The sequence below is a fragment of the Coloeus monedula genome, assembly GCF_965178545.1.
Source record: "Coloeus monedula genome assembly, chromosome: Z".
Lineage (NCBI taxonomy): Eukaryota > Metazoa > Chordata > Aves > Passeriformes > Corvidae > Coloeus > Coloeus monedula.
In genome coordinates this window covers 42,340,707-42,360,630 of record NC_138822.1, presented here as the reverse complement: position 1 = coordinate 42,360,630, position 19,924 = coordinate 42,340,707, and the positions used below count along the sequence as shown (strand labels likewise).

Here is a 19,924-nt window from a genome sequence, read left to right as displayed (position 1 = left end):
TCCTCTGCCCTCCTCCGCCGCCGCAGGGCGGGCGGGGCGGCCTTGGGGGGCGGCACAGCGCGGGCGGGGGCTCGGCTGCCCCGGCCACTCGCCCCCACCGCGCAGCGGGGCGGAGAGAGAGCGGGAGCGGCGGCGGGAGACGGGCCGCCATATTCCTGCCGCACCACGCCCGCGGAGCCCAACCATTTAAAAGCCGGTCGAGCTCGACCCCTGCCAGTGCACTCGTTTCCCTTTCCGCTGCTCTGCTTGGCAACACGGGGAGGGCCGAACCGAGCGGAGCCGAACAGCGGCAGCTCCCTGACAGCAAGCCCCGCTTTCCCTTACCACCCCCCCACCCCCCCTCCTCCTTGGAAAGACGAGCGGCCGAGGCGGCGGGAAGGAGGAGCGGCCGCGGGGAAGCTCTTCCTGCCGGGCAGCAGCGGTCTCGCCCACCCCGCAGGAGCCGGGCTCCCGCTCCGGGGGCGGGGAGCGGCGGGGAGATGTGTGCGTGTGCGGGGCGGGGGAGGGATTAGTGGGTATTAGCGCTTCCACGGGGGGTGGGGTGGTCGCGTCGGAGGGCGGCGGGGGTGTCGGCGGCCGCCAGGGACACTCGGGGACCGCGCAGGCTGCGGGCGGCAGCGAGGGAAGGGGAGCAGCGGGGCGAGGGGTGGCTCGGCTGGGTAGCGCTGCTGCTGCCGCCGCGGTGGATGTTTCCATGTTGTTCGGTGCATGATTTAGAGGAGAGGAGGAGTTGGCAGCAGCGGGTGTCAGCGGCAGGGAGCGGGGATCCGCGCCGCCAGCGGCCCTGCCTTTCTTCTCGCCTTTCTGTGGCATCGAGGCTGCCCGCGCGGCTGCCCTGCGGCGGCCCCCGGGCTCTCGCAGAGCGCCTGTGCCCCCCGGGGCCGGAGCGGCGGCGGGGTGCGAGTGTGCGTGCGGGTTTAGGGGGGGTGGGGGCTGTGTCTGAACCAGTTAGGAAGAATGACTCTGGAGTCCATCATGGCGTGCTGCCTGAGCGAGGAAGCCAAGGAAGCCCGGCGGATCAACGACGAGATCGAGCGGCAGCTGCGTCGGGACAAGCGGGACGCCCGCCGTGAGCTGAAGCTGCTGCTGCTGGGTGAGTGCGGGGCTTCCTCTGCTCGCCTCGGGCCGCTCGCCTCGGGCCGTCGCCGGCGCGCACGCTCCAGTTGCCGCCGGGCTGCAGCCCGGGCATCGCCGCCGCCGCGGGCGCCCTCCGGCCGGTGCGGTCCGTGCCGGGGCGCAGGCACCCGGCGGCGGGAACGGGGCGGCGGTGACGATGCCTGCGGTGCCTCTGGGCGCTCGTCGCCCCCGCCGCGGGGAGCCGCAGGCCGAGCCCCCGCCGCGGGGAACGGGGCGTGTGTGCCCGCCCGCGGGCATCGTCGGCGGGTGGGTTCGGTGTGGAATGGGAAGCGGCCTTCCCAAATGGAGAGGGAACGGATGGCGGGTGAGTGAGGGGGGTGCTGGGCGATGGGCAAATGTCGATGTCTGTGGGAGAGCGATGGTAGCGAAGCGGATTAAGGAAGGGTTTCTCAGGGGGAGTCGCTGTGGAGATCGATGGTGACGGGTGTGATATCTGCATTGTTCCGTGAGCTTCGGGAAGGCTGTTAGATCACCGGTTGCATTTTTTATTGTGATTTTTATTTATTGAAGTAAAGTGGGATAAGGGGCTCATGCACCGGTTTCTGTACAGGAAAGGGAGCCTCAAAGGCCCAGATGCACATGCCGAACTGAGGGGTAACCTGAAGTGTGTGGGATGATTACAGGATCTTTAATACCGTTGGAATCCACCCACTGGTCAGGAAATAAAATCAACTGTATCATTTCTCCTTAATTGAAACAGAAGTTGCTATTTTAGAGCTGCAAGTATGCAGAGGCAGCGTTTATCTAATAGAAATTTGGCTTATGTTAAAATAAGCCTTTTGAATTAAAAGATGTCCAGTGTGATGCACTGTGTCGCGTAGCTCCCTGGTAATAGTTTCTGCCTGGACTCACAGGCCTTTAAATATTTTTGCATTACTGTCTGGTGTGTGGATGAATGGGTATGTTCCAAGTGGATGCAGGGTGTTTACGGTGAAGATTTTTTTCTTGGGCCTTGTATATGAAGTAGTGATACGTACTGGGGGAGTAAACTGCCTCTTCAGTGAGGTTAGGCAAGTTGAAAGGAAAAGTTCAAATATGTTTTAGTGCTTCCATATGAATATGCTATTTCCTGAAGATTATCTTCTGGATATTGAGAAAATTGGGATCTCTAACTGGTGTGGGAGAGTAGTAGTGGACACAGATGCAGCACTCGCTGTAATAATGTTCTGTCGCATTTTGGCCTGATTTTGGTTTATGGCAGTGCGTGATGTGACTTCCAAGATTCACAAAGAAGATAAAATAGATTGCTCTTACTTAATACTGTGGATAAGTATGAGTAATGATACACTTGCTTCAGGAGAGGCAGTTCATATATTTAACCTGTTACTCAGGTCCAAATTGTTTCTGTATATTCTTGATTTTTCTTGCCGTAGTGCTAGAGGGTTCTCCCAGATTTTCAGAAATATATGAAGTTCTTTGAATGAGACCAATATATATTACCTAGTGAAGAAATTCAGAGATTCACTTCTGCAGTAAGGAATGCAGAACTTGTGCTGCTTTGCAAAGTTCTCCCATCACTATGATGAAGTATTTGGGGTAGGTGATGGTAGATTGGAGTCCAATTATGGCATTGCTTTGGCCCAGATAATGTGTGGTGATCCACAGAAGAAAAGCGGAGAAGCCAACCCATAGAAAGAGTTAGGGAAAGCTCTGTTGAGTTACTGTATAGAAGATTCCTGCATTCATCATCAATGCCACCGAAGAGCTCCAACAGGCTTGTGAAAGTGGAGGCATGATGTGCTAGAGATCTAGAAGGGTGAACTTCTGGCGGCATGTAGCAGCATAGCTCTATACCTGGGTGATAAAACCAGTATCGAAATTGTTACTGTACATGCGTTTTTTTGTCTTTCATTTTGTCAGCTTCTGTCATATGTTTAACTGAAAATGTATGTGCTCATTAGGATTAACACTTAATGATCTTGTCTTGTAAAATGCAGTGTGTGGTGAACGACTCTTGGGAGTCTTGGTATTGTGTAGACTCAAGTTTCAATTTCTGAAACAATTCTAGGGAAATTTCTTTCATAAGTAGGTTTATCTTAAGTACCTTAGAGCACATTTTTTTTTAGTTACTTTCATTGCTTGCCCAGCATAGGCAATTGCTCGGTTACTAAGTTTGTTGTTCATGTGGGTCATTCACATGGTTATGAGACAGACAAAACCATTTTAAAATGAAAACATATTAATTAAAAATGGTGAGGCTGTTAGCATGAAAACCATCTGAATGTGCTTAAAATCATCTGGTTTTTTAACATTGGATAGATGCTTACTGTCCCATATCATCTCTTCCCCCTCATTTTTAGGAGGAAAATTGCTAGTGCTGTTTTAATTTTATTTTATGTAAACAAGCAAACATATTTGGGTCTTCTTTTTTTTTTTCTTTTTTTTTTTTTTTTCAGAAGTACCAGCTTCTCAGTCCCACTCTGTGAAGTATTATGGGTCTGAAAAACCTAAGTGCATTAAGGATTTTTAAATGTGAGACTAAGGAATACCCTTTGGCTTGTAAAGAGAATACTAGTGCCATTTAAGCTAAGCGTTATAAAGTGGCTGAGCATATTCTTCAGACTAGTTGCAAGAGCAAAGTGAAAGGTATTATCAACCTTTCAAAGCACAAAGAAGTGTGTCTGTGCTAGGTTGTTTTGTTATTACATGTGGTTAAAAATTAGATGTACACACATAAAAATGCACACTTGTAGCAAACATAAAGAAAGAAACTAATCTTTTTGGTTCAGAGGAGAAGGTCTTTTTCCTCCTTAACTTGTGAAAGACACAGTGCCTTCTTGGAAACTTTGGAACTAGTTTCCTTCTAATTGTTACTGTGTCACACACATACACATGAACACACACACACACTGCGCTGGGTATACTCTTTCAATGTGCTCAAAGAGTTCAAAATCTGAAGTAATTTGTGGAAAACTTCTACTGTGTGCTATTTTTAGGTATTAGTTTAAAAATAAACACTCTCTGATTAAACATTAAAATACCACTTGTAGATACTTTTTTTGTACATCATTATTTGATTTTTTTTTTTTAACATATTAGCACAGGACAGAGTGGGGTTTTTTGCAGTTGTAACTGTGGAAAGCCAGATTCCATAAATATGCACTGAAGCATATTACATAGTAGTAGTTTCAGCTAGCACAAATTGGCTGTAGTGTTTTGAGACACTCTGGAACAAATTCAGTCTTCCACCGAATTTGGTTTTAATCTCCTGTATTTTTCAAACTCTTCTGGATTTCATTACTGCTGAACACTTTGTAAAACCCTCTGATTGTTCTCCAGAGCTTACAGTTGTTAATATCCATCCATTGTTTGCTGTTAGCTATAAAAACACAAATGTTTTTATAATTAGGGGAGAAAAAGAGGTGTTTTAATGTTTTATATTTGCCTATGCCAGTGTGTTCTGCATGCTTTTATTTAAGCACATATTTACGTATTTATTTTTAAGTAGTAAGAGCTATATGCTGTCATACTTATGTATGTAATTTTTTCCTGCCATACATGTAAATTTTGCAAGGACTCAGAAAGCAGCATTTGAGCCTACATGACAGATTGTAGCCATAAACCATCACTCCTGGACATAGTCTGCCTGTCAACTCTATACGTAAATATTGTATGCTTTTTTTCTTACTGGAAAAAGCCTTGAGTGTCTAAGAAAATAATCTGTAAGTGTTGTGCTAGCTATCTATGCCTATGTGTCTGTAAACCCTGGCCAGATGAAGTTCTGGAGATGTGTGTGACAGTGCTACTTTTTTTCCAGCATATTGGTTGGAATTGTCATGTGCAAAGCAAGTTTTTTTAAGAGTAATGTTTTTAAGAGTTTATGTTGAAGATTGTGGATGTGTCAGTGAAGAGACTTGCCTCAATACAGGTGTTCTTCTCTTCTCCACTCATTAGCATAGAAAGTAGGTGGATGATAAACTGTTTGAATTGACGTGAACAGCAGTCAAACGCCAAAAGATGCTTTTGAACATAAGGTGAATAAAAGCAGATATTTCTTAAACCTGTGTCAGCAGAATTAGATGTTTAAGTACAGAACGTGGTGTATTCACAAACATCTAGACATTGTGCAGATATATTGAAGAGGAAGTGGGTCTGTTAAGCCAACAATGGCAAACTCTTGTTTTATATAACTTCTTCAGCTGGAGAAACAAGCTTCCTTATTTTTCTTGTAACTTGTCTTTTTATCAGTCTGCCCTACTCATACTGAACTCTTTCAAATAATTTCAGGAAATTGACACTGTACATATTTACTACGGTAAAATGAACAGGTAATTAACCTACTTCTTCATGCATATTGTAGCTAGATTGGTAAATATTATCTTATTTAGCAGAAGCTGTTTCTAAGGAAATATGATTTCATTCTGGATGTATAACACCTTGATGTATTTTCATATACACAGATACGTCCATATATATATATAAGAATATCTCTTTTGTGGGATAGGAAAACACAAATCATCATTTGGATATCAGTGTGACAATGTGAAAGAACATATATATAGAAAACATTCAGGAACACTTATTTTTAGTGCACCACAAAAGGACATCTTGTGTGCAGCCATTAAAAAGTGTTTGTGCTCTTTGTTTTTACTACCCAGCTATTCAGCTGAAGGTCTGAATAGTTAAAGAATTCAGACTAAATTAACTTTATTTACATGTCAAAGAGCCAAGTGACCCCTCATTTGTATGTTACACTGACAAACAATGTTAAATAAATGTAGGATGAAAAAATACATGCTGAGCAGAGAAATTTTTTGAGGATGTATTTGAGTGTGTGTTGCCAAATAAAGAAATAATAATTCTGCTCCTTTAGTTGCTTCATTTTAATGTTGTTGTTGTATGGTGGTAACAGCAATTTCATAGGGGAAAGTACTACCTTGCAATGTCTGCAAAACTAATCACAGGCATGAAATGAAGTAAGGTAGATGTTTGCTTAATGGTGAATTAGCTTTGTTGCAGCAATAGAATGCTATAAACACAGTATTTTTTTTCCATCAGCTTCCTTAAGCTGAATGGTAGAAGACTGAAGAAAATCTGGTTTTGTTGATGAATGCAGTTGTGTATGAACAGCTGTTAGTGATGAAATTACGGAATTTTTTCAGCATTTACCTTTTATTTACTGTAATTATCAACCCAGCAAGAACAAAGAGCAGGAAAGCAGGAGAAAACAGAGGAAGAATTAGCATAGAGGAAACACTGGGAAGCCATACACATGGTTTTGTCTGCAAAGAAGGAAGCATGCCACAGGTTTGAAATGTTATTAACTCTGTGCAAAGAAGTTAGATGTATTAAAACTGGATGAGAGAAGTCCAAGAAATACCAAAGATTTAGAAGTTAAGTTTTGAAAGTTACTGGAGAATTCCAGGAATAGCACAAACATTTTTTTTCAGGCTAAAATAAAGTTTAAATATGAAATGTTCTGAAAGCATGTTTTTCCCTCAGTAAGTAGTGCTGATACTGAGACTAAACTGAAGTGTGACTGTCTACAGATTTTTGTCCTTTGTAAGTTTTCAACGGACAAATGGCATGGAATAATCAAACTACCTAATTTGTACACTCTACTTAGTGTTTATCAGTAGTACAGAGTTTTATCCCAGAACCCTGATGCAGATGCAGTTGCTAACAGAAAAGTACTGTTGTTGATTTCATTCTGCATTTGAGAAAGTGGTGTGGCTAATCCAGAAATAAAAAAAAAAAATCGCACCAAACAATATTCCTCCTTTGTCAATCCATTAAGGCAGAATCATCTGACAAACTACTGTAATGAACTGTATGATTTAGGTGAGCCCCACTTTGGTGGTTCACCTCTTTCTGTGGAAAGCAGGTGGTGTGCAATACGTGTATTGCTTGAATAAGCAACAGAACATGAGAGTTTATGGAAGTGGAAGCACCTAGTGAATTCAGTAAGTTGAAAAGATAAAGGCTATAATATATATAGCTATAACATATAAATCGCTATTGCCTCAGCATTATTGACAGCTGTGTATTGACAGCTTCATCTGGGAGCTGTGCTGTTTGTAATTCAGATTGACCTGTGCGTGGAAGAAGCATCTGTTAGGAATGAATGAGAGTAGGTAGTTTTGAGTAGTGCCATAGTCTGAGTTTGGTTTTGCTTCAGAGTACATGAATGAGATTTTTACCCAAGGCTCTGTTCTGACTGATTATCTATGCCTTTTATTTTGCATCTAGGAGAACGCCATTGTGGTCCTTGTTGAAGTACTTTGGTGCTCAGTCTCAGTTGTCAAAAGTCTGTTGAAGGAGGATTTGCTTTTCCCAAAGGAAATTGTGGAAATGGCAGTTAAAATTTGAAATGTTGTATTTTTCCACTCTACCCCCAGTCTTCTCTAAAGAGCTGAGTGCAGTTAGATCCTTAAATCTTTTGAAGTTAAATATATGAAAAATGAAATGAAAAATATAACTCAAATCTTAATAAGTGTCACCAAACGTGGGTCAGAAGAGTGTTTGCCCAGATGGGGTTAGCCACCTTTAAGTTAAATCCAAGGTAAGAGCACAGGTTTCCGTTCTGTAGAAACTTGGTGTATCTGGATGTGGAAGAAAGCAAACCTGTTAGAGATTCTTTGAGTAAACAGGAATCAAGGTAGAAATTACTCGTTTAGTTACAATATAGCCATGAAATCAACCTAAAGAGATCCTATTCTTGGTCATACTTTTCATAAGCTAAGGTATAATGCAGTGAACATGTTTTAGGTACACTTTGAAATTACCCATTAGGAAAAAATATTTAATTATGATAGTACTTATTCTTACGGCACAAAATATACATTACTATCTAGTTTTGTTAATGTGTTTGTCACTGTACCTGAGCTATATGCTCACTGGACACTAACATAAGCTTCTTGGTCCTATCATTGTTATAATGATAATCTTTGTCAAGAGTCCTTGTACTGAATGAAAATATTTCTGTGAGTTAAGGAAACTTGCTTTTATTTCCTTGTTCTGTAAACCCATCACAGGAGAGTTTTTAACTCCTAAGTCTTCAATGTTAATGTTAATTATCTTGCTTATATTAGAAAATGTTGAAAAAGAGTACTGAAAGATATTTCAGCCCACATTTCTGGGTGAACAGCATCATCCAGAAAGTCAAACAGAAAACCTCTGTAGTAGCTAAGTGCAGCTACTGCTAACTCAGAAGGCCAGAAAAATGCAAAATACATAGAAGTTGGAAAAGATGCCATCATTCTTCATGCTTTTGGTAACTGATCAGGCTTGGGAAATTGATGATCAAGTATGGAACTTATATTTTGCTCTGATAATGGGTTTATGAAGCACTGTAAGTGCCACTTAGTCTCATAGATCAGAGCAATAAAAGCAACTGAAATTAAATGCTGAAAAATAAAGGCATCATTCATGTATCTTGAATAGAATCTTACACAGCTGTCCAGTTAGTTGGAGGATCTGGTGCTTGCCTTTTTGGAGTGTGCTGTCTAGATGGTGTTGAAATGAAACATTTATGTTGGTAGTTAAAACCGTTCAAAGATGGTTTGCAAAAAGGAACAATAAAAACAAAAACCAAACAAACCGAAAGTACTCCTTTGTAAAATTTGCTTTAACTCAGTTGATCTTATAGGAGGGAAAATAATGATTCTTAAAATACTTCTCACTTGTATTTCTGTTTTATTGTTTGTTTTTAAAAAGAAAATAATAGTAGCCTGGAAACAGAGATGCTGTGTAGTTATGCTGGGGAGAAAAGGCCAAAAAATAAAGGACATGTTCTTACACCTATATTTGAATAACTCTTGTTAAATTCTCTTTTCCTTCTTTTAATTTCTTGTTTCTGGGTTGATGGAACCTGATGTTTTGAAGTATTTTCATACACAGCAACAATCTTCATGCGACTTGAAACTCTCCTGTCCTGAGACTGCCAATTTTTTTGAGGGGTGGTTATGATGTATGCACCTGGTCATCATTAACAGTGACAGGATTAGTATCTTATCTCAGAGTGCAGGCCACCAAACAGCTGTCTGACTGACTTGGCTCATTATTAAAAGAGAGATTTAGAGATCACAATCTGTTTATCTCATTTACCCTTCCCCATATCCATTAAGTCCTCTTCTAAGTGATTTTTTTTGTGGGGAGGTTTGATCTGGAAAGTTACAGGTGTTGCATGTAATGGCAAAAGGATTTAGTATAAAACCCCATGACAAATGCTTGAGAAACTTTTTAAATTCCCCAAGTAGGGGAAGTCTCTTTGGTAATGTTAAAATTCAAGACAAAACTCAGGCTAAAGGTCATGGAACAGATACTCTTTAAATACTTGTTGAAACATATAGAAGATATGGAGGTGTTCATTATAGTCTCAGCAAGGTTTCATGGAGGACTAACTGCCTGACTAATCTATGATGGCGTGACTGTATCAGTGGACAAAGGAGGACATAGAGATGTCATCTATTTAGGCTTCTGTAAGGCCTTTGATATGGTATCCCCCCCAGCATTCTTACTGTTAAATTGGAGTGAAGGAAGTTTGATGGATAGACTCTTTGATGAATAAAGAATTGACATGATGGCTGCATCCATGGAGTTACGGTCAGTGGTTTAATGTGCAAGTGGAAACAGTAATGAGTGGTGTCCCTCAAGGAATCATACAGTTTAGTACCTTCATTATGACATAAGCTGTGGGAAGTTGCACCCTCAGCAGATTTCCAGGTGACACCAGTCTGAGAGGTGCAGTTGATACCTTTGACAGGAGGGGGAAGCAGGCCTGTTGGAGCCTCACAAGGTTCAACAGGGCCAAGTCCAAGGTCTGGGCTGCGTTGCATGTGGGTTGGGACAACCCTTGACACCAGTACAGCATGAGGGATGAATGGATTGAGAGTAGCCCTGTGCAGGAAGATGGAGGGGTACTGATGAATGAAAGATTGGACTTGAGACAGTAGTGTGCACTCGGAGCCTGGAAAGCCAGGGCTGCATCAAAAATCTGGCCAGGAGATCAAGGGAGGTGATTCTTGTCTGGTGGGACCTGGAATACTGCATCTGTCTTTGTGGTCCTCAGCACAAGAAGGACATGGACCTTTTAGAGTGAAAAGAGCTCAGAAAAGAGCCACAAAATTGATCAGGAGCAGATGAGGCACCTCTCCTATGAAGAGAGGCTGAGATAGTGTGGGTTTTTCAGCCAGGAGAAAAGAAGATGCCCGAAAGACCTTGGAGCAGCCTTTCAGTATACAAGGAGTGTGTATAAGAAAGCTGTAGAAAGACTTTTAACCTGGTTCTGTCAGTAAGAAGGCAAGGAGCAATGGTTTTGAACTGAAAGTGAGTAGATTTAGATTGGACTCTCAGAAGAAATCTTTTACAAGGAGGCAGGTGAGATGCTGAGAAGTGTACAAGGCCAGGCTGGAGGGGTTTTTGAGCAACCTGGTGTAGTGGGTGGCATAGGTGACTTTTGAAAGTACCTTCCAACCCAAAATGCTCTGTGATGCTATGATTGGACTGCTTTGGTAATAAGTAATTTCCTGGACTTAAAGCTGTTGTACATCTTCCAAACTTGATAGCTGTAATAACAATGCTTTATACATGGATTTTTTCCCCCCCCTCTGAAAACACAGAATGCACCTAAACATACTTCTATTTTTCTTGGTAAGAAGAGAATATTGAGAAGAAATAACATGAATTTTGTTTTGTACTGTGTTCAGTTTCCTGTTTATCTCAGCATTGAATTGGTAAATAAATTAAAGGAGTTAATTAACATTTAGTCTGACTGATGCAAAGATGGATTTCATTTAGGTGACTGTCTCTCCTGGTTTAGCGGCTTATTTCATAGGAAGGCAGAACAGACAATTTAGGAGTAATTTTGCTTTCATCTAAACACAGAACTGCATATTTTCTACAAATGGGACAAAGATTCACTGGAATTACTGTATTCCATTAAATTGACTAACAACATGCTTCACAGAATCACAGAATGTTTTGAGTGGGAAAGGATCTTAAAGTTCTAACCCAGCTGCCGTGGGCAGGGACCTTGCACTAGACCAGGTTGCTCAGTGCCCCATCCAGCCTGGCCTTGAACACTGCCAGGGATGGAGCATTCACAGATTCTCTGGGCAACCAGTGTCAGTGCCCCACCACCCCCACAGTTAGCATCAGTAAAATGGCTTGTCTTTCAATCCTTTAAGCTTGGATTTTAATACCATTGGTCTTCATAGGAATCCGGAAACATTCTCTGCCCAGAACAATTTTTGTTCTCTTGGGGTTTATTTACTTAATTGCATTCATCCTTGGCTCTTACCTGCAAGACAAGATAATAGTGAATTCAGATTCACTGTGATTTTGTTCTGTGTTTGGCTCCACAACATAATAATGCACTCCTATTAATTACTAGATTTGATTAGGGTTAAGAACTAGACTCATGGTAATCTCTGAAGATTTTAGCCTTTGAACTAAAACTAGATATCGTGAGCAGAATTTGCTAGTAGCTTAATTGTGGCTGTGTTCCCTTCGCGAAATGCAAGCCTCGGATGCTGAACAGTGAAGTTAGTATGTATGCCTTTAAATTGTTTTCTTGGAGAAATGTATGACACTAACGTTCTCTGGGTAATGACATTCTTGTGCTTGTTTGGGTTTTTTTTGTTGTTGTTTGTTTTGTTTTGTAAAAAACGTTAGTTTTATTAGTGCAGTTTTCATTTAGTTATTCTCAGAAAATACTTTGAATGTTTTGATTTACAGACTTTTTTGGTCTACAATTTCATGTAGTAAAGTGAGAAGGATAGACTTAAATATTTACATTGCATTTTTTTGTCTATGGAGATTTCCCATTAAATAATATAAAGCCAGTAAAGCAGGAGGAGATGGTCTTTTTGTTGTTTAAAACAACAAAATATGGTGGGATTTTTTTTAACTTGCATTTATGTAAAGTCACTATAACTGTATGACTTGTCAGGCTGCTAGGGCATAGTCTTTTGTTAGAATAGCTTAAAAAGGGGGGGGGAAAGTATCATGAAAACACTTTGCAATGCTTTTGCTTTATATTTTAGTTGTTTTTATTTTCAAGGAGTGACAGTATTTTCTGGAATAATCTATAGCTGGAGAAACATGTAATCACCTTCTGTGTCTGTTTTGTCTTGTTTACATGATACCAAGCTGCTTCTGCTTAGTGACGTGGAATTTTCTAATACCTTCCCATTTCTTTGCAACTTTTTTTATGTGTACAGAGGATCAAAACTCTGGGGAAGTAGTCAAAACAGAACCATAAGCAAGACAAATGTTTATTTGTTGATGGAGTTAACTGTCTTATTTAAAACAGTATTTCAACCTACTAATCTAGACTGTAATTTAGGTATAGTGACATTAATTGTGTATATTACTATGCTCAATAACTGAGGCTTGTTTGTGGGTTTGGAAAGGTTTCTTTTTGTGGGTATTTTTGATGGGGTTTGAAAGGGTGGTATGTGGTTTTTTGAACCAGAATACATGGTTGCACAAAATGCCAGCAGCCTGTCTGATAAGCTCGCTCTTTATTGTGGAATTCATTTTCTGACATTAGATAAAGCATAAGAAATAAAATAACTGCACTACTCTTTTTTTTAAGTTCATCATAATCATGAACATTACATTGATTATCAGCTTTGAGGACAGAAGGGAAGTACTCCAGTACCTTGGGGTTCAGTCTGGATGGTTCCGTAGTTCAATTCTAACTTTGTAACTGTACAGTGGATTTTATGATCCTTTTTTAATTGTTTTTGTAGCTGGTTTTTGACTTCTTTCCAGTTCAAGGTCAGTATTGAAGTACAGATCATGAGAATTGAACAGTGATGTGTATATTCTTTTTATGACAAGTATATAAGTACTGCTAGTTGAAATACCACTGTCGAGGTGTGTTCAAGGAGTGTAACAGCCTACTGAGCCATGACATTAAACTATTCATGTTTAGATGACCGGTGTAATTTAAATGCTTTTCTAAATAATTGCTTTTTAGGGTGGGTTTAGTCATTGTTTAACAAGTTTATATTTAACAGCATTTGGATGCACAATGTTTGCCTCTTTCTGTTTTATATTAGATGGTTAGTCTAATATACTTTTCAGCATCATATCATTGTCATTGTTTGCCAGTTCACAGCTTCTGCATCACCTATGAGTACTGTCAGTAATAATTTTATGTATTTATTTTATCTCATGGGTGAAGATTTTAAAGGGTTTTTTAAGTCCTAATGTTGTTGGAATCCTGTTTGGAAGACAGTTGTCTGTTGAGGACTTTTGCTTGTGTAGTTTACTACTTAACTGTTTAAACAATTGTTACTTAATGCGTGCTGTGTTGGTTTGTTGTGTGATCAGTTGCTTAGCAGATGCCTAGTTCTTCAAAACCACTGACTTCGTACAGCATACCATCTAAATATTGTAATTCCATAGGTCTTTGTATGTGATCTCTTTCCCTCATCCATTTTTCACCCTTTGGGGTGTTTTGGGTGACAGTTCGAGAGTTTGAAGGCAGTATGCCTTCCTAGTCAGTCCTAAAACCTTTGGACCCTCTGACTGACATTCTAACTAGAATAAATCCTCTGTATTGTTTGTCTTCAGTGGGTACTCTTTCATTGTCATTGCAAATGTGGTCTGTACTTCCCTAAAAACAAAAAAAATTTTGAAAATTATGTGGGTCTTTTTCTGTGTTAATAAGTATTCTATAGCAGCAGTTTTGTGAGGGACTGGTATGTTTAGTCATTAAAAAAAAAGTGAGGTCTTACGTGGAGCCCCAGAGGTCATAATTTGACTTTTTCTCTTAAAAATGGTTGAGATTTCCCATGTTTTTGGCTTACTTATTTCAGTTTTCTTCTTTTACCTGCTTTCTTATCCAGGCTGGTTTTACTGTTTTTCATTTTTCTTTTTTCTTTGTTATAAGTGGGGCTGTCTAGGCTACTTCATAAAATGTTTTGAAATGGACTCACAGTTGTTCCTGTTTTAAATGTAAATCCAGTTACTTACACTTCTAATTCTGTCAGATTTTTGCTCTAATGAACACTCTGTGCTTACAACATGTGTCTACTACTGGTGTTGAACTTCTTTCGTGTACACACAGCAAATCATGTTACAGTCGTAATCGTATGTTCCTGCAGTTACTTTTGACTGTGGTTCTGACACATGCTCGTTTTCTTAAGAGGTATTTCTGTATGGTGCTTTTCTGGTTTAGGAATCACAATTTTTAAACTTGCAGAAATACCAAGATAATTTGCTGGAGACATTTAGCATCAGTTACATGGCATTAGGAGAGTATATTTCTCCCTCTTCATGAAAGTGTTGGAGGAGCCCCACTTGCTTGTCTTTCACATTAGCTATGACTGTCATCTGCTATGGCATCAGCTTTTGTTTCAATTTTCCTTTATTAGAATTTAAACCAAAAGTATAAAGATTGCTGTCTGCCAGCCAATTCTGAAGTATAATATAAAGCCAACCACTGAACTTCAACTCGCATAAATCTTTTATTTATTTATACCTCCTTCTTCAAATCTACATCAATATATCAGCAATTCTGTGGGCTTATCACCTATCTAGAATGTTTGCACAGACAGTTCAACCTCTCCATTTTATTTGATTATTCATTTAATTTTAATCCTTCTTCGATTTTTCTGCTAAATAAGTGCATCGCCTCCCCATCCTCCCCTTCACTTTCAACAGTGAAGGATACTCTGACCTCTCTGGCCAACTTGCCTTTCAGAATGCTTTATGCCCTCTTCTAACAATGAAAATTGCCCAAATTCTGCAACTTCTGTCTTCCACAGAAGTCCAGTGACTAGTCCCCAGCACAGAACTCTGTTGTGTATTTTTTGCCTGTCCAGGAATTCACCTCCAAGTTTTTCTTTTTTCTTCTGGTATAGCACAGAAATGTTTAAACTGGGTGTCAGGATGATAAATGTTGGGTGTTTAGGTATTTATAATTTAGAAGACTCAGAGTAATTAGTCTGATGGAGTGTACTTCAGGCACATGTACCATATTGCTGTCATTATTTCTATTAAATAGTGTTGAGCAATCCCTCTGAGTGCTGTAATGACATAACAAGCCCAGCTGTCTGTGCCTATGCCTCAGGGTACCTGCAGGCTTCTCCATTGTACTGCAGGCACAGTGGTCATGGCTCATCCACCTTGGGAGCACTGTATGATTTTGCAGACTATACACCAGTGCTTTTGCGTAAGGGTCAATGCTTGGTGAATGCTGGTAGCAGCTGCTTAGCTCTTGTGTGAAATATGAAAACAGCTTTAGGTTGCACCTTGAGGAACACTGGTTCTGGAGGCCTGCTGTAAGGAGTTCTGCATCTTCTGCAGGGGAATTGGATTTATCTGTAGAAAGTGAGTGCTTCTTGTTATCAAGGAAGACCTGGGTGTTCCAGGACTTAACTGCAGTTGGAATAGTCTGATATGCTTACAGGGTACTTTCTTCTACTTACCGTCATCTAGGTGTGAGACTTCCATGAATAGATTAAATCTTACAAAAATGAGAATTTGAAGCCCTTAGGACCACTGCTTACCTGTGTTTTCTTGTGTACCTGTGGAGCCCACAAAGTTTTCACATAATTTTCAGATGTGTGTTAACACATCTGAAGCACAGCCAGGACTTGACACTGTACTGACGCAGATGCAGCCTCAACACTCAGGGGCACTTACCCCTCTTGTCCTTCTGCCTGGTGGGCAGTGAGTTTGAGGTTAAGCTTGCCAGTACAAGAGAGGTAGGTGTGCAACTCCTGGAGGGATTCAAGCAAGGAGTGTCTGAGGTAATGAAGGGACGTGAATACCCTACTGTAAGGAAATGCTAAGAGAGCTAGGACTGTTCAGCCAGGAGAAAAGATTCAGGGAGGGATCTTACCAATTTATGTAAGTACCCAAGGGGAAGGGGCAAAGAGGACAGAGCCAGGCTGTTTTCAGTGATGCCCGATGATAGGGCAAGAGGCAATGGGCAGAGGCTGAAACACAGGAGATTCTGAACATCATGAAAAACTTTTCATTGTCAGGATGACTGAGCATTGGCACCAGTTGCTCAGGGCAGTTGTGGCATATCCCTTCTGAAGAGATATTAAAAAAATACCTACACATGATCCTGTGCAGCTTGTTGTGGCCCTGCTTGAGATCCCTTCTGACCTCAACCAATTTGTGATTCTGTGTTGGAGCATCATCTTGCAGATAAGGATCAGCTCAGTCACCAGTTCACCCTGACCTTCAATCGTAAAATGTGGGGGAAATCCTATGTGATTTACATTTCATTGTGCTACACTCTCTTAGCAGTGCTTATAGGTGTACAAAGAATCATTTTGTAGGTAGTCCTGGCTGACTGTGACCAGCTAGGTGAGGGGATATCAGTGAAAATGTTAGTTTTGCAGTTCAGAAATCTTCCAGTGGCAGTATGGCAGCATGCTTTTCCCAGAGCAGCCACCTTTGCAGCTTAAGTCTGTCTGGGAAGCCAGCAAGGTAGCTCGTTATAGTGAATTGTGGGCTGATGCAGGGCTGTCTCTCAGCTGATTCCTGTATAGCTACAGGACTGACACAGGCTGTAGCTTGAAGCAGTTGATTGTAGGATGAGGGGCCTCTGTGCCTGATCCAGTGTCAGTGTTTCTGGTAACGTCACATCATTATGCATCGTTATGTAGGGTAGTTGTGGATTTAGGGGTTTGACGCATTACTATAAACTAAGTAGACACAGCAGGATTGAAAGCCTCCAGCTTGGATTCACATATATTGGCAATGTTCTGACACCACATGTGAACTAGGTGCACGATGCTAACTGTGCATGTAAGCCCAGGTCAGTACCAAAGCATCCTGGTAAGTGATAAATGTGATCGTAAACTCAGTTGTTTCCACGGTACTCAAAAAGATGCTCTGTCTGCTGTCACCAAATTCCTTTTACACAAGACAAATTATTTCTAGATAAAGTAGCAGAAGGAAAAATGGTCTCTTCTCCTACTCTCACAATACTTACCACTGGTAGAAGTGTGCTGCAAAGTCAGAAGATTATTTGCAAAGATGAATGTTAATTCTCAGTGTGTATATTCATGAAAGAAAGAAATGGATAAGACTCGTGATTCTCTACAAAGGTACTGTGCACCAAATATAGGTAATCTAAAATACATGTAAATAACTTTTTAAATAACCAGTCTGTCCAGTCAAGATTGACGAGATTGGGAGTAAGGAAGAAGTACATGTACTGCCAGTCTGTAGCCCCGCCATGCTCAAGCCAGGTACTGGAGCAGCAGAGCAACCAGCACCTGTCTGGGCTCTTTGCAGAGCTTTACTGTCTAAGCTGACAGGACTTTAGTGTGTGGATGCCTGCTAGAGTGCCTGGTGTCTTCCCTTATGGGATTTCTGCGAATGGTAGGGCAGGATAGATGCTTGTATGCAGAGAGGTACCTGCTTCTAAAGCAAGTCCTACTCCCACATCCTTATTGCTTTCCTTAAGAACACCCCTCCTAGCTAGTGTTTGAAGATAAGCCTGTACCCTATAGTTGAGTGATGTGGTACATCACATCTCCAGTGTCCCATCCCCAGTACCTTAAAGCATCTGCTGTCTTGATGTCCACTGATGACTGTGATACATGGGACAGTGAAGCATGAGGGAGGCTGTGAAGCACACCTTAGCTCTATCTGCCTTGGCTGTGCTGCAGGTAGAAATGGAGATACTGGCATGGTCTTGTGGTAAAACATCTCATGCAGTGCAATTAGGGAGACATGGAACATTTGTCAGGCTGCACTGGAGTGGGGAACCTTAGCCCATCCATAGGTCTCTGTTTTAAAGACTGGTGCTCAGTGCTCCTATGGAGACTAGGCAGTGAAATCCTTGAGAAGGGCTGGACCTTAGCAAATGAGTATGTAGTTGTGCTTGGCTCTTTGCTGTTACTTTATAAAAATGTTACTTTCAATCTTATTTTCTAAAAATCAACTCCTGGGTTTATTTTCCTCTTGTCATAACACTGTGCAGTGTTGGGGTTTTGTTTGTTTGGTGTTGGATTTTGGTTGTCTTTGGAGCTCTCAACCTGTCGAATTTCTTTGCATCTTAACCTGTAAAATCAAATGATGGCAAGTTGTTTTCCACACTCTCCTGAGATTATTCCAGTAATGAGTCAGCTGTTTGGGGATATACTATTTTCTTTTCTTTCCTTGTGAAAACCGGTAAATGAAAGGAAGGCAAAAGCAGTTTGAATGCTGAATTATCTTTTTCCCTGTCCTTTCTTAATAGTGTGCTTTAAGTGTACAAAAGCCTTTGCTTCCTACAAAGGTTTGTCTTTTGGTCTTACCCACACCCCCTGAGAATAAGGTGTGTTTAAAAAAAAAAAGCCAACAAAACCAAAAAGAAGAAAGAACACATTCTCAGAAAAACAAACCCCAGGAAACAAAACAAACCAGCCCCCTTCCATGAAGGAATCTTGAAATATCTCAGGTTTGCAATTGTAAATGAATGGTAAATGAAATTTACAATTTTGCAAATGTAAATGAATTGTAGATGGAAAATAAACCTTTCTGCTGTTCTCCCTTTGGACTCAGTTGCCTTATGAATGAATCCCCTTTCACAGAGAGAGGGAAAATGATTCTCTGATGAAGTTTTCTTGAAGCAGAAAACCTCCATGAACAACTCACACTGCAAATTCTGAAATTTACTGCTTTGTCAGTTTCAGGCAGCCCTTTAAATCCATTATCAAGCAAGGTAGATTATTTTTGTGATTCTGTGTTGTGACATAAAAGTCACCTAGGAGTATTTCTTCTTTTTCTTAAGTTAATGGTCTCTGTAACAAGGTATCTTGAGCTGCTTGCTCTTCCCAGTAATCTCTTTGTAGTTACAGTGTTATGAATTACATTTCAGAATGATGCTGGAAATGACACCAGGCTTTATTTCTGGATCAGTTAATTAATCTATATAATCATTTCTCAAACAAAATCATGATTCAGACTGACCTAGGCTTGGGTTTGGTTGGGTTTTTTCTTTTTTTCTTCACATGTACTTCGTAGTGCTTCTGATGCTGTAAATTACCAGAGAATGACAGCATGCTGCCAACTTTGCTGGTTTTTTGTGTTCCACTTAAAATAATAATTAGAGTTTGAATTATGCTGCATGATTCTTTCCTTAATGATAAGGCTTTAACTCAGGGCTTCATGGATCATTATCTTACTTCGTGCAATAGCTCTTCTATCTGGAAAAGTGTCATACTGAAACTAAATTTTCAAGTAGGGAAAGTAGAAAGGCAGTAGTTGTTACTTTCATAGGTGATTCTGTTTCCCCTTCTAGGACATCACCCAGTTTATACAGTGAGATGGAAAAGAGACTTAAGGTAGCAATGCTATTAAGGAGGCAGATTTTAGTTTACATTGGACTGGAAATACTTGCCTAGGAGTAATAAGATTTTCATGTCTTAGCCAATATTGCCTAAATGTCTGAACCAAACTTCTCATTTAAATATCTTGGGAACATCTTGTTATGACTCCATAGAAAGTGACTATTAATAGAGTTCTTTTTCATTCTTTCTATCGCATACAATCAGGTACTTATGTTTTTTATGGCACCAGTCATTCATTTTTTTTCTGAAAAACCTTACTAGGAAATGTATTTTAATATTCTCTTTTATTTGGTCTAAACATACTGGTATTTGGAAGTAATTTTGACTAATATTTTTGAATGTGTACATGAAAGGTCCTGTCTCTAAACTCCTCTAAACATCTGTCTAAGGGCACTGAAATGCAATAACTTATTTGCAGTACATCTAGTTTCTTTAGTTACTGGTTTCTCACACTGCAGCTTTTGGTGTGCTTGGACACCTGATTGTGTATGTTCATCATGCCATACTGTGGAGGTGAACAATCTGTTCAGAGA

The 19,924-nt window shown here is 40.7% G+C and overlaps 1 protein-coding gene across 1 annotated transcript in view; it reads left to right on the top strand.

Annotated features, from left to right (window-relative positions):
- Window positions 1-957: 957 nt before the first annotated feature.
- LOC309585243 (guanine nucleotide-binding protein G(q) subunit alpha-like) overlaps window positions 958-19,924 on the top strand; it is a gene marked incomplete at its 5' end in the record, with an annotated part of 112,251 nt that continues 93,284 nt past the window's right edge. The window contains one exon of the mRNA XM_082301862.1: window positions 958-1,093. Within this exon, the coding sequence (XP_082157988.1) occupies window positions 958-1,093 (136 nt within the window). The remainder of the gene's footprint in view (window positions 1,094-19,924) is intronic.